The sequence below is a fragment of the Ascaphus truei genome, chromosome 12 (assembly GCF_040206685.1).
Source record: "Ascaphus truei isolate aAscTru1 chromosome 12, aAscTru1.hap1, whole genome shotgun sequence".
NCBI classification, from domain to species: Eukaryota; Metazoa; Chordata; class Amphibia; order Anura; family Ascaphidae; genus Ascaphus; species Ascaphus truei.
The window spans coordinates 20,323,055-20,350,554 of NC_134494.1; the positions used below are offsets into that span (position 1 = coordinate 20,323,055).

The 27,500-nt window shown below is 46.8% G+C and overlaps 1 protein-coding gene across 9 annotated transcripts in view; it reads left to right on the top strand.

The window, feature by feature from the left end:
• Nucleotides 1-27,500, top strand: part of BRSK2 (BR serine/threonine kinase 2) — a 131,600-nt gene that overhangs the window by 70,534 nt on the left and 33,566 nt on the right. For all 9 annotated transcript variants that reach the window (XM_075566883.1, XM_075566886.1, XM_075566878.1 and 6 more), the window contains 6 exons: nt 22,326-22,411; nt 22,704-22,844; nt 24,797-24,913; nt 25,358-25,391; nt 25,497-25,565; nt 26,106-26,252. In XM_075566883.1, the coding sequence (XP_075422998.1) occupies nt 22,326-22,411; nt 22,704-22,844; nt 24,797-24,913; nt 25,358-25,391; nt 25,497-25,565; nt 26,106-26,252 (594 nt within the window). The remainder of the gene's footprint in view (nt 1-22,325; nt 22,412-22,703; nt 22,845-24,796; nt 24,914-25,357; nt 25,392-25,496; nt 25,566-26,105; nt 26,253-27,500) is intronic.

Here is a 27,500-nt window from a genome sequence, read left to right on the forward strand (position 1 = left end):
AGGGGTGTCAGTAATGGAATAGTAGTGACATAGCTGTGTGTAGGGGTGTCAGTAATGGAATAGTAGTGACATAGCTGTGTATAGGGGTGTCAGTAATGGAATAGTAGTGACAGAGCTGTGTGTGTATAGGGGTGTCAGTAATAGAATAGTAGTGACAGAGCTGTGTGTGCATAGGGGTGTCAGTAATGGAATAGCAGTGACATAGCAGTGTATATGGGTGTCAGTAATGGAATTGTAGTGACATAGCTGTGTATAGGGGTGTCAGTGATGGAATAGCAGTGACAGAGCTGTGTGTGTGTGTATAGGCGTGTCAGTAATGGAATAGTAGTGTGTGTATAGGGGTGTCATTAATGGAATAACAGTGACAGAGCTGTGTGTGTATAGGGGTGTCAGTAATGGAATAGTAGTGACATAGCTGTGTGTAGGGGTGTCAGTAATGGAATAGTAGTGACATAGCTGTGTATAGGGGTGTCAGTAATGGAATAGTAGTGACAGAGCTGTGTGTGTATAGGGGTGTCAGTAATGGAATAGCAGTGACATAGCTGTGTATAGGGGTGTCAGTAATGGAATAGTAGTGACATAGCTGTGTATAGTGGTGTCAGTGATGGAATATCAGTGACAGAGCTGTGTGTGTGTATAAGCGTGTCAGTAATGGAATAGTAGTGTGTGTATAGGGGTGTCAGTAATGGAATAACAGTGACAGAGCTGTGTGTGTATAGGGGTGTCAATAATGGAATAGAAGTGACATAGCTGTGTGTATAGGGGTGTCAGTAATGGAATAGTAGTGTCAGAACTGTGTGTGTGTAGGGGTGTCAGTAATGGAATAGTAGTGACAGAGCGGTGTGTGTATAGGGGTGTCAGTAATGGAATAGTAGTGACAGAGCAGTGTGTGTGTATAGGGGTGTTAGTAATGGAATAGTAGTGACAGAGCTGTGCGTGTGTATAGGGGTGTCAGTAATGGAATACAGTGACAGAGCTGTGTGTGTATAGGGGTGTCAGTAATGGAATAGAAGTGACAGAGCTGTATGTGTATAGGGGTGTCAGTAATGGAATAGTAGTGACAGAGCTGTGCTTGTGTATAGGGGTGCCTGTAATGGAATACAGTAACAGAGCTGTGTGTATAGGGGTGTCAGTAATGGAATAGTAGTGACAGAGCTGTGTGTATAGGGGTGTCAGTAATGGAATAGCAATGACAGAGCTGTGTGTGTGTATAGGGGTGTCAGTAATGGAATAGCAGTGACAGAGCTGTGTGTGTATGGGGTGTTAGTAATGGAATAGTAGTGACAGAGCTGTGTGTATAGAGGTGACAGTAATGGAATAGTAGTGACAGAGCTGTGTGTGTATAGGGGTGTCAGTAATGGAATAGTAGTGACAGAGCTGTGTGTATAGGGGTGTCAGTAATGGAATACGAGTGACATAGCTGTGTGTAGGGGTGTCAGTAATGGAATACAGTGACAAGCTGTGGGTATAGGGGTTGTTAGTAATGGAATAGTAGGACAGAGCTGTGTGTGTATAGGGGTGTCAGTAATGGAATAGCAGTGACAGAGCTGTGTGTGTGTATAGGGGTGTCAGTAATGGAATAGCAGTGACAGAGCTGTGTGTGTGTATAGGGGTGTTAGTAATGGAATAGTAGTGACAGAGCTGTGTGTATAGGGGTGTCAGTAATGGAATACAGTGACAGAGCTGTGTGTGTGTATAGGGGTGTCAGTAATGGAATAGCAGTGACAGAGCTGTGTGTGTGTATAGGGGTGTCCGTAATGGAATAGTAGTGACAGAGCTGTGTGTATAGGGGTGTCAGTAATGGAATACAGTGACAGAGCTGTGTGTGTTTAGGGGTGTCAGTAATGGAATAGGAGTGACAGAGCTGTGTGTGTATAGGGGTGTCAGTAATGGAATACAGTGACAGAGCTGTGTGTGTATAGGGGTGTCAGTGATGGAATAGGAGTGACAGAGCTGTGTGTATAGGGGTGTCAGTGATGGAATAGGAGTGACAGAGCTGTGTGTATAGGGGTGTCAGTAATGGAATAGCAGTGACAGAGCTGTGTATAGGGGTGTAAGTAATGGAATAGTAGTGACAGAGCTGTGTGTGTATAGGGGTGTCAGTGATGGAATAGTAGTGACAGAGCTGTGTATGTGTATAGGGGTGTCAGTGATGAAGTAGCAATGACAGAGCTGTGTGTGTATAGGGGGTGTCAGTAATGGAATAGTAGTGACAGCTATGTGTGTATAGGGGTGTTAGTAATGGAATAGTAGTGACAGAGCTGTGTGTATAGGGGTGTCAGTAATGGAATAGCAGTGACATAGCTGTGTGTGTGTATAGGGGTGTCAGTAATGGAATAGTAGTGACAGAGCTGTGTGTATAGGGGTGTCAGTAATGGAATACAGTGACAGAGCTGTGTGTGTATAGGGGTGTCAGTAATGGAATAGCAGTGACAGAGCTGTGTGTGTGTGTGTATAGGGGTGTCAGTAATGGAATAGTAGTGACAGAGCTGTGTGTATAGGGGTGTAAGTAATGGAATACAGTGACAGAGCTGTGTGTATATAGGGTGTCAGTAATGGAATACAGTGACAGAGATGTGTGTGTATTGGGGTGTCAGTAATGGAATAGCAGTGACAGAGCTGTGTGTGTGTATAGGCGTGTCAGTAATGGAATAGTAGTGTGTATATAGGGGTGTCATTAACGGAATAACAGTGACAGAGCTGTGTGTGTATAGGGGTGTCAGTAATGGAATAGTAGTGACATAGCTGTGTGTAGGGGTGTCAGTAATGGAATAGTAGTGACATAGCTGTGTATAGGGGTGTCAGTAATGGAATAGTAGTGACAGAGCTGTGTGTGTATAGGGGTGTCAGTAATAGAATAGTAGTGACAGAGCTGTGTGTGCATAGGGGTGTCAGTAATGGAATAGCAGTGACATAGCAGTGTATATGGGTGTCAGTAATGGAATTGTAGTGACATAGCTGTGTATAGGGGTGTCAGTGATGGAATAGCAGTGACAGAGCTGTGTGTGTGTGTATAGGCGTGTCAGTAATGGAATAGTAGTGTGTGTATAGGGGTGTCATTAATGGAATAACAGTGACAGAGCTGTGTGTGTATAGGGGTGTCAGTAATGGAATAGTAGTGACATAGCTGTGTGTAGGGGTGTCAGTAATGGAATAGTAGTGACATAGCTGTGTATAGGGGTGTCAGTAATGGAATAGTAGTGACAGAGCTGTGTGTGTATAGGGGTGTCAGTAATGGAATAGCAGTGACATAGCTGTGTATAGGGGTGTCAGTAATGGAATAGTAGTGACATAGCTGTGTATAGTGGTGTCAGTGATGGAATATCAGTGACAGAGCTGTGTGTGTGTATAAGCGTGTCAGTAATGGAATAGTAGTGTGTGTATAGGGGTGTCAGTAATGGAATAACAGTGACAGAGCTGTGTGTGTATAGGGGTGTCAATAATGGAATAGAAGTGACATAGCTGTGTGTATAGGGGTGTCAGTAATGGAATAGTAGTGTCAGAACTGTGTGTGTGTAGGGGTGTCAGTAATGGAATAGTAGTGACAGAGCGGTGTGTGTATAGGGGTGTCAGTAATGGAATAGTAGTGACAGAGCAGTGTGTGTGTATAGGGGTGTTAGTAATGGAATAGTAGTGACAGAGCTGTGCGTGTGTATAGGGGTGTCAGTAATGGAATACAGTGACAGAGCTGTGTGTGTATAGGGGTGTCAGTAATGGAATAGAAGTGACAGAGCTGTATGTGTATAGGGGTGTCAGTAATGGAATAGTAGTGACAGAGCTGTGCTTGTGTATAGGGGTGCCTGTAATGGAATACAGTAACAGAGCTGTGTGTATAGGGGTGTCAGTAATGGAATAGTAGTGACAGAGCTGTGTGTATAGGGGTGTCAGTAATGGAATAGCAATGACAGAGCTGTGTGTGTGTATAGGGGTGTCAGTAATGGAATAGCAGTGACAGAGCTGTGTGTGTATGGGGTGTTAGTAATGGAATAGTAGTGACAGAGCTGTGTGTATAGAGGTGACAGTAATGGAATAGTAGTGACAGAGCTGTGTGTGTATAGGGGTGTCAGTAATGGAATAGTAGTGACAGAGCTGTGTGTATAGGGGTGTCAGTAATGGAATACGAGTGACATAGCTGTGTGTAGGGGTGTCAGTAATGGAATACAGTGACAAGCTGTGGGTATAGGGGTTGTTAGTAATGGAATAGTAGGACAGAGCTGTGTGTGTATAGGGGTGTCAGTAATGGAATAGCAGTGACAGAGCTGTGTGTGTGTATAGGGGTGTCAGTAATGGAATAGCAGTGACAGAGCTGTGTGTGTGTATAGGGGTGTTAGTAATGGAATAGTAGTGACAGAGCTGTGTGTATAGGGGTGTCAGTAATGGAATACAGTGACAGAGCTGTGTGTGTGTATAGGGGTGTCAGTAATGGAATAGCAGTGACAGAGCTGTGTGTGTGTATAGGGGTGTCCGTAATGGAATAGTAGTGACAGAGCTGTGTGTATAGGGGTGTCAGTAATGGAATACAGTGACAGAGCTGTGTGTGTTTAGGGGTGTCAGTAATGGAATAGGAGTGACAGAGCTGTGTGTGTATAGGGGTGTCAGTAATGGAATACAGTGACAGAGCTGTGTGTGTATAGGGGTGTCAGTGATGGAATAGGAGTGACAGAGCTGTGTGTATAGGGGTGTCAGTGATGGAATAGGAGTGACAGAGCTGTGTGTATAGGGGTGTCAGTAATGGAATAGCAGTGACAGAGCTGTGTATAGGGGTGTAAGTAATGGAATAGTAGTGACAGAGCTGTGTGTATAGGGGTGTAAGTAATGGAATAGTAGTGACAGAGCTGTGTGTGTATAGGGGTGTCAGTGATGGAATAGTAGTGACAGAGCTGTGTATGTGTATAGGGGTGTCAGTGATGAAGTAGCAATGACAGAGCTGTGTGTGTATAGGGGGTGTCAGTAATGGAATAGTAGTGACAGCTATGTGTGTATAGGGGTGTTAGTAATGGAATAGTAGTGACAGAGCTGTGTGTATAGGGGTGTCAGTAATGGAATAGCAGTGACATAGCTGTGTGTGTGTATAGGGGTGTCAGTAATGGAATAGTAGTGACAGAGCTGTGTGTATAGGGGTGTCAGTAATGGAATACAGTGACAGAGCTGTGTGTGTATAGGGGTGTCAGTAATGGAATAGCAGTGACAGAGCTGTGTGTGTGTGTGTATAGGGGTGTCAGTAATGGAATAGTAGTGACAGAGCTGTGTGTATAGGGGTGTAAGTAATGGAATACAGTGACAGAGCTGTGTGTATATAGGGTGTCAGTAATGGAATACAGTGACAGAGATGTGTGTGTATTGGGGTGTCAGTAATGGAATAGCAGTGACAGAGCTGTGTGTGTGTATAGGCGTGTCAGTAATGGAATAGTAGTGTGTATATAGGGGTGTCATTAACGGAATAACAGTGACAGAGCTGTGTGTGTATAGGGGTGTCAGTAATGGAATAGTAGTGACATAGCTGTGTGTAGGGGTGTCAGTAATGGAATAGTAGTGACATAGCTGTGTATAGGGGTGTCAGTAATGGAATAGTAGTGACAGAGCTGTGTGTGTATAGGGGTGTCAGTAATAGAATAGTAGTGACAGAGCTGTGTGTGCATAGGGGTGTCAGTAATGGAATAGCAGTGACATAGCAGTGTATATGGGTGTCAGTAATGGAATTGTAGTGACATAGCTGTGTATAGGGGTGTCAGTGATGGAATAGCAGTGACAGAGCTGTGTGTGTGTGTATAGGCGTGTCAGTAATGGAATAGTAGTGTGTGTATAGGGGTGTCATTAATGGAATAACAGTGACAGAGCTGTGTGTGTATAGGGGTGTCAGTAATGGAATAGTAGTGACATAGCTGTGTGTAGGGGTGTCAGTAATGGAATAGTAGTGACATAGCTGTGTATAGGGGTGTCAGTAATGGAATAGTAGTGACAGAGCTGTGTGTGTATAGGGGTGTCAGTAATGGAATAGCAGTGACATAGCTGTGTATAGGGGTGTCAGTAATGGAATAGTAGTGACATAGCTGTGTATAGTGGTGTCAGTGATGGAATATCAGTGACAGAGCTGTGTGTGTGTATAAGCGTGTCAGTAATGGAATAGTAGTGTGTGTATAGGGGTGTCAGTAATGGAATAACAGTGACAGAGCTGTGTGTGTATAGGGGTGTCAATAATGGAATAGAAGTGACATAGCTGTGTGTATAGGGGTGTCAGTAATGGAATAGTAGTGTCAGAACTGTGTGTGTGTAGGGGTGTCAGTAATGGAATAGTAGTGACAGAGCGGTGTGTGTATAGGGGTGTCAGTAATGGAATAGTAGTGACAGAGCAGTGTGTGTGTATAGGGGTGTTAGTAATGGAATAGTAGTGACAGAGCTGTGCGTGTGTATAGGGGTGTCAGTAATGGAATACAGTGACAGAGCTGTGTGTGTATAGGGGTGTCAGTAATGGAATAGAAGTGACAGAGCTGTATGTGTATAGGGGTGTCAGTAATGGAATAGTAGTGACAGAGCTGTGCTTGTGTATAGGGGTGCCTGTAATGGAATACAGTAACAGAGCTGTGTGTATAGGGGTGTCAGTAATGGAATAGTAGTGACAGAGCTGTGTGTATAGGGGTGTCAGTAATGGAATAGCAATGACAGAGCTGTGTGTGTGTATAGGGGTGTCAGTAATGGAATAGCAGTGACAGAGCTGTGTGTGTATGGGGTGTTAGTAATGGAATAGTAGTGACAGAGCTGTGTGTATAGAGGTGACAGTAATGGAATAGTAGTGACAGAGCTGTGTGTGTATAGGGGTGTCAGTAATGGAATAGTAGTGACAGAGCTGTGTGTATAGGGGTGTCAGTAATGGAATACGAGTGACATAGCTGTGTGTAGGGGTGTCAGTAATGGAATACAGTGACAAGCTGTGGGTATAGGGGTTGTTAGTAATGGAATAGTAGGACAGAGCTGTGTGTGTATAGGGGTGTCAGTAATGGAATAGCAGTGACAGAGCTGTGTGTGTGTATAGGGGTGTCAGTAATGGAATAGCAGTGACAGAGCTGTGTGTGTGTATAGGGGTGTTAGTAATGGAATAGTAGTGACAGAGCTGTGTGTATAGGGGTGTCAGTAATGGAATACAGTGACAGAGCTGTGTGTGTGTATAGGGGTGTCAGTAATGGAATAGCAGTGACAGAGCTGTGTGTGTGTATAGGGGTGTCCGTAATGGAATAGTAGTGACAGAGCTGTGTGTATAGGGGTGTCAGTAATGGAATACAGTGACAGAGCTGTGTGTGTTTAGGGGTGTCAGTAATGGAATAGGAGTGACAGAGCTGTGTGTGTATAGGGGTGTCAGTAATGGAATACAGTGACAGAGCTGTGTGTGTATAGGGGTGTCAGTGATGGAATAGGAGTGACAGAGCTGTGTGTATAGGGGTGTCAGTGATGGAATAGGAGTGACAGAGCTGTGTGTATAGGGGTGTCAGTAATGGAATAGCAGTGACAGAGCTGTGTATAGGGGTGTAAGTAATGGAATAGTAGTGACAGAGCTGTGTGTATAGGGGTGTCAGTAAAGGAATAGCAGTGACAGAGCTGTGTGTATAGGGGTGTCAGTGATGGAATAGGAGTGACAGAGCTGTGTATAGGGGTGTAAGTAATGGAATAGTAGTGACAGAGCTGTGTGTTTAGGGGTGTCAGTAATGGAATAGGAGTGACAGAGCTGTGTGTGTATAGGGGTGTCAGTAATGGAATACAGTGACAGAGCTGTGTGTGTATAGGGGTGTCAGTAATGGAATAGCAGTGACATAGCTGTGTGTGTATAGGGATGTCAGTGATGGAATAGTAGTGACAGAGCTGTGTGTATATGGGTGTCAGTAATGGAATAGTAGTGACAGAGCTGTGTGTATAGGGGTGTAAGTAATGGAATAGTAGTGACAGAGCTGTGTGTATAGGGGTGTCAGTAATGGAAGAGCAGTGACAGAGCTGTGTGTATAGGGGTGTCAGTGATGGAATAGGAGTGACAGAGCTGTGTGTATAGGGGTGTCAGTGATGGAATAGGAGTGACAGAGCTGTGTGTATAGGGGTGTCAGTAATGGAATAGCAGTGACAGAGCTGTGTATAGGGGTGTAAGTAATGGAATAGTAGTGATAGAGCTGTGTGTATAGGGGTGTCAGTAAAGGAATAGCAGTGACAGAGCTGTGTGTATAGGGGTGTCAGTGATGGAATAGGAGTGACAGAGCTGTGTGTATAGGGGTGTCAGTGATGGAATAGGAGTGACAGAGCTGTGTGTATAGGGGTGTCAGTAATGGAATAGGAGTGACAGAGCTGTGCGTATAGGGGTGTCAGTGATGGAATAGGAGTGACAGAGCTGTGTGTATAGGGGTGTCAGTAATGGAATAGGAGTGACAGAGCTGTACGTATAGGGGTGTCAGTGATGGAATAGCAGTGACAGAGCTGTGTGTATAGGGATGTCAGTGATGGAATAGCAGTGACAGAGCTGTGTGTATAGGGGTGTCAGTGATGGAATAGCAAAGGGTTCCGCTCATTCTCTAGCTCTCCTTGTATCCCTCTTTCCCTCTCTCATCTTTCTCCAGGTCCCTCTATCTAATAATAATAATAATAATAGCATGTTCTTGTATAGTGCTGCTAGTTTTACGTAGCACTTTACAGAGACATTTTGCAGGCACAGGTCCCTGCCCCGTGGAGCTTACAATCTATGTTTTGGTGCCTGGGGCACAGGGAGATAAAGTGACTTTCCCAAGGTCACAAGGAGCAGGCTCCCCTGCTTCAAACTCAGTGCCAGTCAGTGTCTTTACTCACTGAACCACTCCTTCTCTCTCCTGCTTCCTCCCTCCCTTTCTCTCTATCCTCCTTTCCTCTCTTGTTCCATCCCTCTCTCTCTCTGCCCGTCTCTATTCCTATCCTTCCCTCTCTCCCCCTAACCCCACTCCTTCTTCTCCCCCTCCTTTCTCTGTTTGCCTATCTCACTCTAACTTGTCTTTTGATGTGCCTATACACCTCTCTCCCCCTCTTTCCCCCTCTCTCCATCTCTAACTACCACTCTCAGTCACTCTGTCTCCGTGGGGCTTATTCTGTAAGCTCCGTTAGTGCTGTACTGAGCGATCTGCATGGACAGCCTCATTAACTTGAATGGGGCTTTCCATGCAGATCGCACGGTACAGCGCTAACGGAGCATAATGAATAAGCCCGTCTCTCCTATCTCTCTCTCTCTCCCCTCTCTCCTTTCCTCCATCTCTAATTACCACTCTCAGTCACTCTCTCTGTCTCTCCTTCCCTCTCTTTCCTATCTCACACCCTCACTCTCTCCTATCTCACTCCCTCACATCTCACACTCTCTCCTATCTCACTCTCACTCTCTCCTATCTCACTCTCACTCTCTCCTATCTCACTCTCACTCTCTCCTATCTCACTCTCTCCTTCCTCACTCTCTCCTTCCTCACTCTCTCCTTCCTCACTCTCTCCTTCCTCACTCTCTCCTTCCTCACTCTCTCCTTCCTCACTCTCTCCTTCCTCACTCTCTCACACTCTCTCCTATCTTACTCTCTCACACTCGCAGGAGAGTGAGAGAGGAGACTGTGAGAGAGTGAGATAGAGACCTCACTCTCTCATTCTCTCTCCTATCTCACACACTCTCACACACACATTCTCCCCCACCCCTCCACCAGATTCATTAAAGCGCACTAAGCTTTAGCATGCCTTCACTCCCATCCATTGTAATGGGTCATAAAGCATGCTGAAGCTTAGCACCATTTAGTGAATCTGGGGCTCTGTGTCTCCTTACCACCCGCTCTCTCTCCTTATTTAATCACCCTCTCTCACCACCCCGCCCTCCCTCCATCTCTCACAACACCCCCTCCCCCTCTCTGTTCTCTTTGATGTGCCTGTACATTAGAAAATGGATAATAAAAGATTACTAATCATTCCCTCCTTCTGTACAGTGCCTCCCGAGGCCAGACTTATAATTATGCTAATCAGCCGCCAGGGAATGTGTGGGACTTGTATTACCCCGTACTCGTCATGCGAATGGCTCGTTTATTATCATCGCTAAAGAGTCAGTCCCACGTAGTAATGGAAGTGTCATGTTTCATGGGTTAAAGAGTCAGTCCCGCGTAGTAATGGAAGTGACGTGTGATGGGTTAAAGAGTCAGTCCCACTTAGTAATGGAAGTGACATGTGTCATGGGTTAAAGAGTCAGTCCCGCGTAGTAATGGAAGTGGCATGTTTCATGGGTTAAAGAGTCAGTCCCACGTAGTAATGGAAGTGTCATGCTTCATGGGTTAAAGAGTCAGTCCCGCGTAGTAATGGTACTGACATGTTTCATGGGTTAAAGAGTCAGTCCCGCGTAGTAATGGAAGTGACGTGTGATGGGTTAAAGAGTCAGTCCCACTTAGTAATGGAAGTGACATGTGTCATGGGTTAAAGAGTCAGTCCCGCGTAGTAATGGAAGTGACGTGTCATGGGTTAAAGAGTCAGTCCCGCGTAGTAATGGAAGAGACATGTGTCATGGGTTAAAGAGTCAGTCCCGCGTAGTAATGGTACTGACATGTTTCATGGGTTAAAGAGTCAGTCCCACGTAGTAGTGGAAGTGACGTGTTTCATGGGTTATAGAGTCAGTCCCGTGTAGTAATGGAAGTGACATGTTTCATGGGTTAAACAGTCAGTCCCACGTAGTAATGGAAGTGACATGTTTCATGGGTTAAAGAGTCAGTCCCGCGTAGTAATGGAAGTGACGTGTGATGGGTTAAAGAGTCAGTCCCACTTAGTAATGGAAGTGACATGTTTCATGGGTTAAAGAGTCAGTCCCACGTAGTAATGGAAGTGACATGTGTGATGGGTTAAAGAGTCAGTCCCACGTAGTAATGGAAGTGACATGTTTCATGGGTTAAAGAGTCAGTCCCACGTAGTAATGGAAGTGACATGTTTCATGGGTTAAAGAGTCAGTCCCACGTAGTAATGGTACTGACATGTTTCATGGGTTAAAGAGTCAGTCCCACGTAGGAATGGTACTGGCATGTTTCATGGGTTAAAGAGTCAGTCCCGCGTAGTAATGGAAGGGGCATGTTTCATGGGTTAAAGAGTCAGTCCCACGTAGTAATGGAAGTGGCATGTTTCATGGGTTAAAGAGTCAGTCCCACGTAGGAATGGAAGTGACATGTTTCATGGGTTAAAGAGTCAGTCCCACGTAGTAATGGAAGTGACATGTTTCATGGGTTAAAGAGTCAGTCCCGCGTAGTAATGGAAGTGACATGTTTCATGGGTTAAAGAGTCAGTCCCGCGTAGTAATGGAAGTGACATGTTTCATGGGTTAAAGAGTCAGTCCCACGTAGTAATGGAAGTGACATGTTTCATGGGTTAAAGAGTCAGTCCCACGTAGTAATGGAAGTGGCATGTGTCATGGGTTAAAGAGTCAGTCCCACGTAGTAATGGAAGTGACATGTTTCATGGGTTAAAGAGTCAGTCCCGCGTAGTAATGGAAGTGACGTGTGATGGGTTAAAGAGTCAGTCCCACTTAGTGATGGAAGTGACATGTTTCATGGGTTAAAGAGTCAGTCCCACTAAGTAATGGAAGTGACATGTTTCATGGGTTAAAGAGTCAGTCCCACGTAGTAATGGAAGTGACGTGTGATGGGTTAAAGAGTCAGTCCCACTTAGTGATGGAAGTGACATGTTTCATGGGTTAAAGAGTCAGTCTCCCGTAGTAATGAAAGTGACATGTTTCATGGGTTAAAGAGTCAGTCCCACGTAGTAATGGAAGTGACATGTTTCATGGGTTAAAGAGTCAGTCCCGCGTAGTAATGGTACTGACATGTTTCATGGGTTAAAGAGTCAGTCCCGCGTAGTAATGGAAGTGACGTGTGATGGGTTAAAGAGACAGTCCCACTTAGTAATGGAAGTGACATGTTTCATGGGTTAAAGAGTCAGTCCCACGTAGTAATGGAAGTGACGTGTGATGGGTTAAAGAGACAGTCCCACTTAGTAATGGAAGTGACATGTTTCATGGGTTAAAGAGTCAGTCCCACGTAGTAATGGAAGTGACGTGTGATGGGTTAAAGAGTCAGTCCCACTTAGTAATGGTACTGACATGTTTCATGGGTTAAAGAGTCAGTCCCGCGTAGTAATGGAAGTGACGTGTGATGGGTTAAAGAGACAGTCCCACTTAGTAATGGAAGTGACATGTTTCATGGGTTAAAGAGTCAGTCCCACGTAGTAATGGAAGTGACATGTTTCATGGGTTAAAGAGTCAGTCCCGCGTAGTAATGGTACTGACATGTTTCATGGGTTAAAGAGTCAGTCCCGCGTAGTAATGGAAGTGACGTGTGATGGGTTAAAGAGACAGTCCCACTTAGTAATGGAAGTGACATGTTTCATGGGTTAAAGAGTCAGTCCCACGTAGTAATGGAAGTGACGTGTGATGGGTTAAAGAGTCAGTCCCACTTAGTGATGGAAGTGACATGTGTCATGGGTTAAAGAGTCAGTCCCACTTAGTAATGGAAGTGACATGTGTCATGGGTTAAAGAGTCAGTCCCACGTAGTAATGGAAGTGACATGTTTCATGGGTTAAAGAGTCAGTCCCACGTTGTAATGGAAGTGACATGTTTCATGGGTTACAGAGTCAGTCTCCCGTAGTAATGGAAGTGGCATGTTTCATGGGTTAAAGAGTCAGTCCCACGTAGTAATGGAAGTGACATGTGTCATGGGTTAAAGAGTCAGTCCCGCGTAGTAATGGAAGTGACGTGTTTCATGGGTTAAAGAGTCAGTCCCACGTAGTAATGGAAGTGGCATGTTTCATGTGTTAAAGAGTCAGTCCCACGTAGTAATGGAAGTGACATGTGTCATGGGTTAAAGAGTCAGTCCCACGTAGTAATGGAAGTGACATGTTTCATGGGTTAAAGAGTCAGTCCCGCGTAGTAATGGAAGTGACGTGTGATGGGTTAAAGAGTCAGTCCCACTTAGTGATGGAAGTGACATGTTTCATGGGTTAAAGAGTCAGTCCCACTAAGTAATGGAAGTGACATGTTTCATGGGTTAAAGAGTCAGTCCCACGTAGTAATGGAAGTGACGTGTGATGGGTTAAAGAGTCAGTCCCACTTAGTAATGGTACTGACATGTTTCATGGGTTAAAGAGTCAGTCCCGCGTAGTAATGGAAGTGACGTGTGATGGGTTAAAGAGACAGTCCCACTTAGTAATGGAAGTGACATGTTTCATGGGTTAAAGAGTCAGTCCCACGTAGTAATGGAAGTGACATGTTTCATGGGTTAAAGAGTCAGTCCCGCGTAGTAATGGTACTGACATGTTTCATGGGTTAAAGAGTCAGTCCCGCGTAGTAATGGAAGTGACGTGTGATGGGTTAAAGAGACAGTCCCACTTAGTAATGGAAGTGACATGTTTCATGGGTTAAAGAGTCAGTCCCACGTAGTAATGGAAGTGACGTGTGATGGGTTAAAGAGTCAGTCCCACTTAGTGATGGAAGTGACATGTGTCATGGGTTAAAGAGTCAGTCCCACTTAGTAATGGAAGTGACATGTGTCATGGGTTAAAGAGTCAGTCCCACGTAGTAATGGAAGTGACATGTTTCATGGGTTAAAGAGTCAGTCCCACGTTGTAATGGAAGTGACATGTTTCATGGGTTACAGAGTCAGTCTCCCGTAGTAATGGAAGTGGCATGTTTCATGGGTTAAAGAGTCAGTCCCACGTAGTAATGGAAGTGACATGTGTCATGGGTTAAAGAGTCAGTCCCGCGTAGTAATGGAAGTGACGTGTTTCATGGGTTAAAGAGTCAGTCCCACGTAGTAATGGAAGTGGCATGTTTCATGTGTTAAAGAGTCAGTCCCACGTAGTAATGGAAGTGACATGTGTCATGGGTTAAAGAGTCAGTCCCACGTAGTAATGGAAGTGACATGTTTCATGGGTTAAAGAGTCAGTCCCGCGTAGTAATGGAAGTGACGTGTGATGGGTTAAAGAGTCAGTCCCACTTAGTGATGGAAGTGACATGTTTCATGGGTTAAAGAGTCAGTCCCACTAAGTAATGGAAGTGACATGTTTCATGGGTTAAAGAGTCAGTCCCACGTAGTAATGGAAGTGATATGTGTCATGGGTTAAAGAATCAGTCCCACGTAGTAATGGAAGTGACGTGTGATGGGTTAAAGAGTCAGTCCCACGTAGTAATGGAAGTGACATGTGTCATGGGTTAAAGAGTCAGTCCCGCGTAGTAATGGAAGTGACGTGTTTCATGGGTTAAAGAGTCAGTCCCACGTAGTAATGGAAGTGGCATGTTTCATGTGTTAAAGAGTCAGTCCCACGTAGTAATGGAAGTGACATGTGTCATGGGTTAAAGAGTCAGTCCCACGTAGTAATGGAAGTGACATGTTTCATGGGTTAAAGAGTCAGTCCCGCGTAGTAATGGAAGTGACGTGTGATGGGTTAAAGAGTCAGTCCCACTTAGTGATGGAAGTGACATGTTTCATGGGTTAAAGAGTCAGTCCCACGTAGTAATGGAAGTGGCATGTTTCATGGGTTAAAGAGTCAGTCCCACGTAGTAATGGAAGTGATATGTGTCATGGGTTAAAGAATCAGTCCCACGTAGTAATGGAAGTGACGTGTGATGGGTTAAAGAGTCAGTCCCACTTAGTGATGGAAGTGACATGTGTCATGGGTTAAAGAGTCAGTCCCACTTAGTAATGGAAGTGACATGTGTCATGGGTAAAAGAGTCAGTCCCACTAAGTAATGGAAGTGACATGTTTCATGGGTTAAAGAGTCAGTCCCACGTTGTAATGGAAGTGACATGTTTCATGGGTTACAGAGTCAGTCTCCCGTAGTAATGGAAGTGGCATGTTTCATGGGTCAAAGAGTCAGTCCCACGTAGTAATGGAAGTGACATGTGTCATGGGTTAAAGAGTCAGTCCCGCGTAGTAATGGAAGTGACGTGTTTCATGGGTTAAAGAGTCAGTCCCACGTAGTAATGGAAGTGACATGTGTCATGGGTTAAAGAGTCAGTCCCACGTAGTAATGGAAGTGGCATGTTTCATGGGTTAAAGAGTCAGTCCCACGTAGTAATGGAAGTGACATGTTTCATGGGTTAAAGAGTCAGTCCCGCATAGTAATGGAAGTGACGTGTGATGGGTTAAAGAGTCAGTCCCACTTAGTGATGGAAGTGACATGTTTCATGGGTTAAAGAGTCAGTCCCACTAAGTAATGGAAGTGACATGTTTCATGGGTTAAAGAGTCAGTCCCACGTAGTAATGGAAGTGACGTGTGATGGGTTAAAGAGTCAGTCCCACTTAGTGATGGAAGTGACATGTTTCATGGGTTAAAGAGTCAGTCCTACTAAGTAATGGAAGTGACATGTTTCATGGGTTAAAGAGTCAGTCCCACGTAGTAATGGAAGTGACGTGTCATGGGTTAAAGAGTCAGTCTCCCGTAGTAATGAAAGTGACATGTTTCATGGGTTAAAGAGTCAGTCCCACGTAGTAATGGAAGTGACATGTTTCATGGGTTAAAGAGTCAGTCCCACGTAGTAATGGAAGTGACGTGTGATGGGTTAAAGAGTCAGTCCCACTTAGTAATGGTACTGACATGTTTCATGGGTTAAAGAGTCAGTCCCGCGTAGTAATGGAAGTGACGTGTGATGGGTTAAAGAGACAGTCCCACTTAGTAATGGAAGTGACATGTTTCATGGGTTAAAGAGTCAGTCCCACGTAGTAATGGAAGTGACATGTTTCATGGGTTAAAGAGTCAGTCCCGCGTAGTAATGGTACTGACATGTTTCATGGGTTAAAGAGTCAGTCCCGTGTAGTAATGGAAGTGACGTGTGATGGGTTAAAGAGACAGTCCCACTTAGTAATGGAAGTGACATGTTTCATGGGTTAAAGAGTCAGTCCCACGTAGTAATGGAAGTGACGTGTGATGGGTTAAAGAGTCAGTCCCACTTAGTGATGGAAGTGACATGTGTCTTGGGTTAAAGAGTCAGTCCCACTTAGTAATGGAAGTGACATGTGTCATGGGTTAAAGAGTCAGTCCCACGTTGTAATGGAAGTGACATGTTTCATGGGTTAAAGAGTCAGTCCCACGTTGTAATGGAAGTGACATGTTTCATGGGTTACAGAGTCAGTCTCCCGTAGTAATGGAAGTGGCATGTTTCATGGGTTAAAGAGTCAGTCCCACGTAGTAATGGAAGTGACATGTGTCATGGGTTAAAGAGTCAGTCCCGCGTAGTAATGGAAGTGACGTGTTTCATGGGTTAAAGAGTCAGTCCCACGTAGTAATGGAAGTGACATGTGTCATGGGTTAAAGAGTCAGTCCCACGTAGTAATGGAAGTGGCATGTTTCATGGGTTAAAAAGTCAGTCCCACATAGTAATGGAAGTGACATGTGTCATGGGTTAAAGAGTCAGTCCCACGTAGTAATGGAAGTGACATGTGTCATGGGTTAAAGAGTCAGTCCCGCGTAGTAATGGAAGTGGCATGTTTCATGGGTTAAAGAGTCAGTCCCGCGTAGGAATGGAAGTGACATGTTTCATGGGTTAAAGAGTCAGTCCCACGTAGTAATGGAAGTGACATGTTTCATGGGTTAAAGAGTCAATCCCGCGTAGTAATGGAAGTGGCATGTTTCATGGGTTACAGAGTCAGTCCCACGTAGTAATGGAAGTGACATGTTTCATGGGTTAAAGAGTCAGTCCCACGTAGTAATGGAAGTGACATGTTTCATGGGTTAAAGAGTCAGTCCCACTTAGTAATGGAAGTGACGTGTTTCATGGGTTAAAGAGTCAGTCCCGCGTAGTAATGGCACTGACATGTTTCATGGGTTAAAGAGTCAGTCCCACGTAGTAATGGAAGTGACATGTTTCATGGGTTAAAGAGTCAGTCCCACGTAGTAATGGTACTGACATGTTTCATGGATTAAAGAGTCAGTCCCACTTAGTAATGGAAGTGACGTGACATGGGTTAAAGAGTCAGTCCCACTTAGTAATGGAAGTGACGTGTCATGGGTTAAAGAGTCAGTCCCACTTAGTAATGGAAGTGACGTGTCATGGGTTAAAGAGTCAGTCCCACATAGTAATGGAAGTGTCATGTTTCATGGGTTAAAGAGTCAGTCTCCCGTAGTAATGAAAGTGACATGTTTCATGGGTTAAAGAGTCAGTCCCACGTAGTAATGGAAGTGACATGTTTCATGGGTTAAAGAGTCAGTCCCACGTAGTAATGGAAGTGACGTGTGATGGGTTAAAGAGTCAGTCCCACTTAGTAATGGTACTGACATGTTTCATGGGTTAAAGAGTCAGTCCCGCGTAGTAATGGAAGTGACGTGTGATGGGTTAAAGAGACAGTCCCACTTAGTAATGGAAGTGACATGTTTCATGGGTTAAAGAGTCAGTCCCACGTAGTAATGGAAGTGACATGTTTCATGGGTTAAAGAGTCAGTCCCGCGTAGTAATGGTACTGACATGTTTCATGGGTTAAAGAGTCAGTCCCGTGTAGTAATGGAAGTGACGTGTGATGGGTTAAAGAGACAGTCCCACTTAGTAATGGAAGTGACATGTTTCATGGGTTAAAGAGTCAGTCCCACGTAGTAATGGAAGTGACGTGTGATGGGTTAAAGAGTCAGTCCCACTTAGTGATGGAAGTGACATGTGTCTTGGGTTAAAGAGTCAGTCCCACTTAGTAATGGAAGTGACATGTGTCATGGGTTAAAGAGTCAGTCCCACGTTGTAATGGAAGTGACATGTTTCATGGGTTAAAGAGTCAGTCCCACGTTGTAATGGAAGTGACATGTTTCATGGGTTACAGAGTCAGTCTCCCGTAGTAATGGAAGTGGCATGTTTCATGGGTTAAAGAGTCAGTCCCACGTAGTAATGGAAGTGACATGTGTCATGGGTTAAAGAGTCAGTCCCGCGTAGTAATGGAAGTGACGTGTTTCATGGGTTAAAGAGTCAGTCCCACGTAGTAATGGAAGTGACATGTGTCATGGGTTAAAGAGTCAGTCCCACGTAGTAATGGAAGTGGCATGTTTCATGGGTTAAAAAGTCAGTCCCACATAGTAATGGAAGTGACATGTGTCATGGGTTAAAGAGTCAGTCCCACGTAGTAATGGAAGTGACATGTGTCATGGGTTAAAGAGTCAGTCCCGCGTAGTAATGGAAGTGGCATGTTTCATGGGTTAAAGAGTCAGTCCCGCGTAGGAATGGAAGTGACATGTTTCATGGGTTAAAGAGTCAGTCCCACGTAGTAATGGAAGTGACATGTTTCATGGGTTAAAGAGTCAATCCCGCGTAGTAATGGAAGTGGCATGTTTCATGGGTTACAGAGTCAGTCCCACGTAGTAATGGAAGTGACATGTTTCATGGGTTAAAGAGTCAGTCCCACGTAGTAATGGAAGTGACATGTTTCATGGGTTAAAGAGTCAGTCCCACTTAGTAATGGAAGTGACGTGTTTCATGGGTTAAAGAGTCAGTCCCGCGTAGTAATGGCACTGACATGTTTCATGGGTTAAAGAGTCAGTCCCACGTAGTAATGGAAGTGACATGTTTCATGGGTTAAAGAGTCAGTCCCACGTAGTAATGGTACTGACATGTTTCATGGATTAAAGAGTCAGTCCCACTTAGTAATGGAAGTGACGTGACATGGGTTAAAGAGTCAGTCCCCCTTAGTAATGGAAGTGACGTGTCATGGGTTAAAGAGTCAGTCCCACTTAGTAATGGAAGTGACGTGTCATGGGTTAAAGAGTCAGTCCCACATAGTAATGGAAGTGTCATGTTTCATGGGTTAAAGAGTCAGTCTCCCGTAGTAATGGAAGTGACATGTTTCATGGGTTAAAGAGTCAGTCCCACGTAGTAATGGAAGTTACGTGTTTCATGGGTTAAAGAGTCAGTCCCACGTAGTAATGGTACTGACATGTTTCATGGATTAAAGAGTCAGTCCCACGTAGTAATGGAAGTGACATGTTTCATGGGTTAAAGAGTCAGTCCTACGTAGTAATGGAAGTGACATGTGTCATGGGTTAAAGAGTCAGTCCCGCGTAGTAATGGAAGTGACATGTGTCATGGGTTAAAGAGTCAGTCCCGCGTAGTAATGGAAGTGGCATGTTTCATGGGTTAAAGAGTCAGTCCCGCGTAGTAATGGAAGTGGCATGTTTCATGGGTTAAAGAGTCAGTCCCACGTAGTAATGGAAGTGACATGTTTCATGGGTTAAAGAGTCAGTCCCGCGTAGTAATGGAAGTGGCATGTTTCATGGGTTAAAGAGTCAGTCCCACGTAGGAATGGAAGTGACTAGGTTCATGGGTTAAAGAGTCAGTCCCACGTAGGAATGGAAGTGACATGTTTCATGGGTTAAAGAGTCAGTCCCACGTAGTAATGGAAGTGACATGTTTCATGGGTTAAAGAGTCAGTCCCACGTAGTAATGGAAGTGGCATGTGTCATGGGTTAAAGAGTCAGTCCCGCGTAGTAATGGAAGTGGCATGTTTCATGGGTTAAAGAGTCAGTCCCGCGTAGTAATGGAAGTGACATGTTTCATGGGTTAAAGAGTCAGTCCCACGTAGTAATGGAAGTGACATGTTTCATGGGTTAAAGAGTCAGTCCCAAGTAGGAATGGTACTGGCATGTTTCATGGGTTAAAGAGTCAGTCCCACGTAGTAATGGAAGTGTCATGTTTCATGTGTTAAAGAGATACAAACAAAATTATCAATAGTGGCGCTCTAGAATAACCAAATAAAATACAACCTGCCTAAAGCCCCATCTTACTAGGTGTAATAAACAGTGTAATAAACAGTGTAATAAAGTAATATAAAGGTGATACCAATACAAACAAATATGGATGCCGCTATAACCCAGTGGAGGATCCTTCTCACGATCCCATGTAGATTGAAGAGGTGTAAGTCATCGGGAAGCGCAAGCCATGGAAAACAGAAAAAAAGTCTGATGGTGCAGTATACGTGATAATTCGTGAGTTCATATAGTCATAAGAGGTCTGTGTGCAAAATACTCACAAACATATAGTGAGTGCTGTTCACAAAAAGGTATCTTTAAATCTCAGCCCACCAAGGATGATTAACACCAGGAGCTTCTGGAGACCTTATTTATAAAAGAAACGGACATAGTGCAGACTGGAAGGACAATTTATAAAAAGCAGGCAAGTGGTAAGGGATACACTCACATGGTAGTAGATTTAAAAAAGCATTTAGATCCTGCGATCTGGATCTCGGCAAGCGAAGCGTGTTCTCTCTGCCTCCCCTGTGTATCGGCGTGCATGTCACCGGTGCGTCTCACCGGATCCGGAAACCGGAACTGACGTCATCCGCCTGTTATAGGATAGGATAATACAGCTTACTGCCTCATATCCCCCAGTTCAACAATTGTTGTTAGTTTCCCATACAACCACATCCTTTGTACCCTGCTGTTGGGTAGGGATGAGATTTATTAATTTATTAATATGGGGAAGTCTCAGCGCATGCGCGGGGCATGGAGGAGGGGGTGTTACCCTGTAGTAGTCAGAGGCGCGCATCATGTTGGAACCGCCTGGATGGGCGTGTGTCTCCTGTATGACACGGCTGACAGTAGCAGGGGATCCCTATCACTCTGGCGTCGCGCGCATGCGCGGGGACCAGTTATACCATAGAGATGGACATAGAGTATTCTGGCGCCGCGCGCATGCGCGAAGACTACGATTCTCACTGGTTAACATACATCTCATGACGTCACGATTTGGCGCGAGATTAGGCAGTCAGCTGTATTTAAACTGTTGGTTTTAACTTATACAGCACTTCTTGATAAAGTTCCTCGGAACGAAACGCGTTGAAGGTTTGCTGCTGTCTCACATTATGAATTGTTGAATAAAGGACTTATTTTTCTGCAAGACCTGCTCCTCCTTTACTGCTGTGCGCTGCACACCCTGGCTTTGGAATTTCTAGCCATTAACAACCATCTAATATCACTAAGAAGGATATTACTCTGACAAACCCCACTGACATTGCAAATGCATTCAATGATTACTTTGTGGGGTGTGCTACTAACTTATTAGCGAAACACAACCCAAACCACAAACATGAACCTCACTCTGTGAGTACCCCTATAGCCCCACCCTCTCCCAACACTGCTCACAATTTTCAATTTGTCCTAGTATCCGAAGAGGAGTTTACACAAGCGCTCCTCAAATTAAAACTAAGCAGCCAATGTGGACCTGACTTACTGCAATCTAAGTTCCTAAGACTTGGTGCCCCAGCCATTGCCAAACCAATGGCTTCATAGTCAACTATTTTCTGTCTTCAGGCCATATCCCTAAGGCCTGGAAAACTGCCAGAGTTGTCCCTATCTTCAAAACTGGGGACAAAAACACTGTCTCAAACTACAGGCCAATCTCTCCTCTCCCAATACTATTCAAAGTCATGGAAAAATGTGTTCACTCCCAATTAAGCGATTACTATACCAAGACAAATTTTCCTAGCAAATTCCAATCTGGATTTCGCCCCAAACACTCCACGGTAACTACCCTGCTAAAAGTTTGCAATGAGATCTAGTGTGGAATAGAACAGGGACAACTCACTGGTGCAGTATTCCTAGCTTTTGCAAAGGCTTTTGACACAGTTGATCATGCTATCCTGCTTAACAAACTCCAGAGCTCTGGAATAGGGAAGCATGCTTTAAACTGGTTTCATTCCTACCTATCAGGAAGATCCCAGCATGTGTCCATCTCAGGCTCTAACTCCAACCCCCTGGATATCACCTGTGGTGTCCCGCAGGGCTCTGTTCTGGGGCCTCTACTCTTCTCAGTGTTCAGCAATGATCTTCCTACAGCTTTTAAGGGAGCCTCAATACACATGTATGCAGATGACACAATACTATACGCACACAGCCCCCAGCCTCTCCGACCTTGAACACATACTTCAATCTGACTTTTTGAGACTTGAAAATTCGATTTCCCAAAACAAGCTGTTTTTAAACACGGACAAGACTGTACCAATGGTATTTGGGATCAAGGTTAAATTTCTAAAGCTTCCAATGACTGAGCTCTAGATCAGAACCAACGTTAATATCATCCTAACTCCTGTTGCTAGTTAATATATATTATCTCTTACTGTGCATGCAATGTCTTGTATATAATGTATACCCTGTTCACTTATGTAACTATGTATTGTAACCATGTATTTGTCCTCATAACTCTGTGCCCAGGACATACTTGAGAATGAGAAGTAACTCTCAATGTATTACTTCCTGGTAAAACATTTTATAAATAAAAAAATAAAATAAATGCAGATGGCATATGGCTGTCAGTGTACAGGCAGTATATATATACACTGACAGTGTGCTCCTGCCCACTAGGTGGAGCGGGAGATTGCTATTCTGAAGCTAATAGAACATCCGCACGTCTTAAAGCTACACGACGTCTACGAGAACAAGAAATACCTGTGAGTATTATACTTCTTTCAGTGCCCTCTGTCTGCCCGCCCAGCGTCTCTTCACTGCCATATCCCTCCGCCCTCTGAGATTTCCTTCCCACATGTGTCCCCCACTCCCCCATCTCTACACCCCTTTGACTCAACACTACATTCCCTTCTCTGCTCCTCTCACCACCACTTCATCCTCCCCCCCCCCTTTCTGCCCAATCCTTCTCATTCTCAGAGTACCCTTTTTCACTACCTTTGCTCTTCTCCGTGCCCACTCTCTTTGTGCCCTCCCTCTGTCCCCCGTTCCCCGCAGATACCTGGTCCTGGAGCATGTGTCTGGGGGAGAGCTGTTTGACTACCTGGTGAAGAAAGGGCGCCTCACCCCGAAGGAAGCTCGCAAATTCTTCCGTCAGATCATCTCTGCGCTAGACTTCTGTCACAGCCACTCCATCTGGTGAGGGGGCAGCCCAGGACAGCCTAATACAGAGAGCCGCGTGCCCAACACAGAGATCCCCGTGCCCCACACAGAGATCCCTGTGCCCCACACAGAGAGCCGCGTGCCCCACACAGAGATCCCCGTGCCCCACACAGAGAGCCGCGTGCCCAACACAGATATCCCCGTGCCCCACACAGAGATCCCTGTGCCCCACACAGAGATCCCCGTGCCCAACACAGATATCCCCGTGCCCCACACAGAGAGCCGCATGCCCCACACAGAGATCTCCGTGCCCCACACAGAGAGCCGCGTGCCCAACACAGAGAGCCGCGTGCCCAACACAGAGATCCCCGTGCCCCACACAGAGAGCCGCGTGCTCAACACAGAGAGCCGCGTGCCCAACACAGAGAGCCGCGTGCCCAACACAGAGATCCCCGTGCCCAACACAGAGAGCCGCGTGCCCCACACAGAGAGCCGCGTGCCCAACACAGAGATCCCCGTGCCCCACACAGAGAGCCGCGTGCCCAACACAGAGAGCCGCGTGCCCAACACAGAGATCCCCGTGCCCCACACAGAGATCCCCGTGCCCCACACAGAGATCCCCGTGCCCCACACAGAGAGCCGCGTGCCCCACACAGAGAGCCGCGTGCTCAACACAGAGAGCCGCGTGCCCAACACAGAGAGCCGCGTGCCCAACACAGAGAGCCGCGTGCCCCACACAGAGATCCCTGTGCCCAACACAGAGAGCCGCGTGCCCCACACAGAGAGCCGCGTGCCCCACACAGAGAGCCGCGTACCCCACCACAGAGAGCCGCGTGCCCAACACAGAGATCCCCGTGCCCCACACAGGGAGCCGCGTGCCCCACACAGAGAGCCGCGTGCCCCACACAGAGAGCCGCGTGCCCCACACAGAGAGCCGCGTGCCCCACACAGAGAGCCGCGTGCCCCACACAGAGAGCCGCGTGCCCCACACAGAGAGCCGCGTACCCCACCACAGAGAGCCGCGTGCCCAACACAGAGATCCCCGTGCCCCACACAGGGAGCCGCGTGCCCCACACAGAGAGCCGCGTGCCCCACACAGAGAGCCGCGTGCCCCACACAGAGAGCCGCGTGCCCCACACAGAGAGCCGCGTGCCCCACACAGAGAGCCGCGTGCCCCACACAGAGAGCCGCGTGCCCCACACAGAGAGCCCTGTGCCCCACACAGAGAGCCGCGTGCCCCACACAGGGAGCCGCGTGCCCCACACAGAGAGCCCTGTGCCCCACACAGAGAGCCGCGTGCCCCACACAGAGAGCCGCGTGCCCCACACAGAGAGCCCCGTGCCCCACACAGAGAGCCCCGTGCCCCACACAGAGAGCCGCGTGCCCCACACAGAGAGCCGCGTGCCCCACACAGAGAGCCGCGTGCCCCACACAGAGAGCCGCGTGCCCAACACAGAGATCCCCGTGCCCCACACAGAGGGCCGCGTGCCCCACACAGAGAGCTGCGTGCCCAACAGAGAGATCCCCGTGCCCAACACAGAGATCCCCGTGCCCAACACAGAGATCCCCATGCCCCACATAGAGAGCCGCGTGCCCCACACAGAGAGCCGCGTGCCCCACACAGAGATCCCCATGCCCAAAACAGAGAGCCAATTGCATAAACACAGAGAACCTGCTGTCTAATACAGAAAGCACCCCGGGAGCTGACAGTCTTAATACAGAGGACTGACTGTCTAATACAGAGAGTGCAGCCCCTGTAGTCTTAATACAGATTTGACTACCTAATATAGAGAACAAGCCTTGGGAACGTACTGTCTGATACAGAGAGCTGACTTTCTAATGCAGAAAATGTACTGTTTAATACAGAGAGCGGACTGTCTAATACAGAGGGTGTAGCCCCGGTAGCTGTGCATCTAATACAGAGTGTCCCTCTTTTTCTCTACTCTCTGATCTCTCTCTCCTTTCTCCTGTTAATATCCCTTCCTCAGCCACAGGGATCTGAAGCCAGAGAACCTCCTCTTAGACGAGAGGAATAATATCCGCATCGCAGATTTCGGGATGGCCTCTCTGCAGGTCGGAGACAGCATGCTGGAGACCAGCTGTGGGTGAGTACGGCAGGAACCTAGTGGAGTAGGCACCAGGTGGACACTTCAGTGGAAACGAGCCACGGGTGAGTGGAGTGGGCACAGGGAAAAGAGAGGGAAAGTGAAACAGGAGAAGAAGGGAGCGTGAGGCACAGGAGAAGAGAGAGCATGCGAGGCACAGGAGAATAGAGAGCGTGCGCGAGGCACAGGAGAAGAGAGAGCGTGCGCGAAGCACAGGGAAAAAGAGTGTGTGAAGCACAGGAAAAGAGCGTATGAGGCACAGAAAAAGAGAGCTTGATGTACAAAGAGAGAGAGAACGTGAGGCACCGTCACAGTGAAAGCGAGAGCATGAGGCACAGGGGAAGAGAGTGTGAGGCACAGGGAAAGATCAGCAGAGCAGGGGGCACAGGGAGCTGAAGTTACACAGAGAAAATACTTCACCCCCCCTCTCCATCTCTCCCCTAGGTCTCCGCATTACGCCTGCCCCGAGGTGATCAGGGTAAGTTCCTCTCTCTTCCTGCCCCCCCCCCTCCCCACCACCCCCTCTGCAGAGCATTGCGTAGCGCTCTGCAGCACCATGCCTAACTCTGCCTCCTCTGCGCAGGGCGAGAAGTACGATGGCAGGAAGGCTGACATCTGGAGCTGCGGGGTCATCCTCTTCGCTCTGCTCGTGGTGAGACCCTCTGATGGGATCAGACCTCCTTCACTGAAAGGGCTAACTGCACACACCCCGTCATTAGAACTGTGTGGTCATAGTGGGACTGATGCATTATACAGGTCACTGCCATTAGGTCACTTTGTCCAACATAGGACTGACCCTTTAACCCAGGGGTCTCAAACTCAGTCCTCAAGTGCCACCAACATGCCAGGTTTTAAGGATATCCCTGCTTCTGCAGAGGTGGCTCAATCAGTGGCTCAGTCTTCAAGGTGGCCCTTGAGGATAGAGTTTGAGACCCCTGCTTTAACTCATGAAACACGTCACTGTCATTAGGTCACTTTGCTCCTACGTGAGACTGATTCTTTAACCCATTAAATATGTCCCAGTCATTGGGTCACTTTGCTCGTACGTGGGACTGACCCTTTAACCCATTAAACACGTTGCTGTCATTGGGTCACTTTGGTCCAACATGGGACTGATTCTTTAACCCATTGAACACGTTACTGTCATTGGGTGGGCCTGACCCTTTGCTTTTTGCCCCCCCCCCCCATGCAGGGCGCGCTCCCGTTTGATGACGATAACTTGCGGCAGCTTCTGGAGAAGGTGAAGAGGGGGGTCTTTCACATGCCGCACTTCATCCCCCCCGAGTGCCAGAACCTGCTGTGCGGGATGATCGAGGTGGAGCCAATGAAGCGGCTGGCGGTGAGGGACGGGGTGTGCGGGGCAGGAACGGGGTGTTTGTTGACGGCAAAACACGGTGTGTTCGGGGTGAGAATGGGGTGTGTGGGGCAAGAATGGGTTGTGCGGGTCAAGAATGGGGAGTGCGGGGCAGGAATGTGTGTATGAGGCAGGAACGGGGAGTGAGGGCAGGAACGGGGTGTGCGGGGCAGGAATAGGGAATGAGGGTAAGTACCAGAGTGTGCGGAGTGGGAACGGGGTGTGCGGTGCAGGAATGGAGTGTGTAGGGCAGGAACGAGGTGTACGGGGCAGGAGTAGCGGTAAGACAAACCAGGGCTTCAAGGATTAATTGTATCCATATAATTGTATAAACACTCCTCAATTGGACTTCGCATAAATTGTAAAAGATATCAGCATCCCATAGCCAGGGAGTGGGGAACTGGTACCTAGTGCTGCCAATGGCACAAACACAATAATATAAGTAAAATATATGTCCCCCGACTGAATAATGAACCATAAATATGGAAACAGGGCTGAAATGACTCACTCAGTGGGTATCCACGTCTCCTGTCCATCTAAGGAGTCCATACTGAAGATCAAGCGGCATGCAGAATCTGTCAAAGGCAGGTGAACAAAAATAGAAACGAGGCAGAGCATTGCCAAAAGTGATTCGGAGGAGGCTCACATTAGAAAAATAGAAAAGTTTATTGGATCATCATAGACCCCTGATGCAGTAACAACGCACCTATGCGTTTCGGGCCGTGCGCCCTTTATCAAGGTGCACCATGACACCTTGATAAAGGGCTCATGGCCCGAAACGCGTAGGTGCGTTGTTACTGCATCAGGGGTCTATGATGATCCAATAAACTTTTCTATTTTTCTAATGGGAGCCTCCTCCGAATCACTTTTGGCAATGCTCTGCCTCGTTTCTATTTTTGTACGGGGCAGGAACAGGGTGTACAGGGCAGGAATGGGGTGTTTGGGCAGGAGCAGGGTGTGCAGGAATGGGGTGTGTGCGGGGAAGGAGTTGGGAGTGAGGCACATTGAACAGGGGCACTGCACATGGCAGGAATTTGGATGTGCGTGCTGTGTGATGTAGGAACAGGTTGGTGTGTGCGTGTATGTGTATTTGAGTGTGCGTGTGTGCTAGCACATGCAAGAAACAGTGCAGTAGGGCAGGGTTGAGAAGTAGTGATAGAGCTGCATGAGTCTGTATATGGTGGGTAGTAATAGAATAGTAGAGAGTGCGCAGAACAAGTTTCCTGGTGGGGT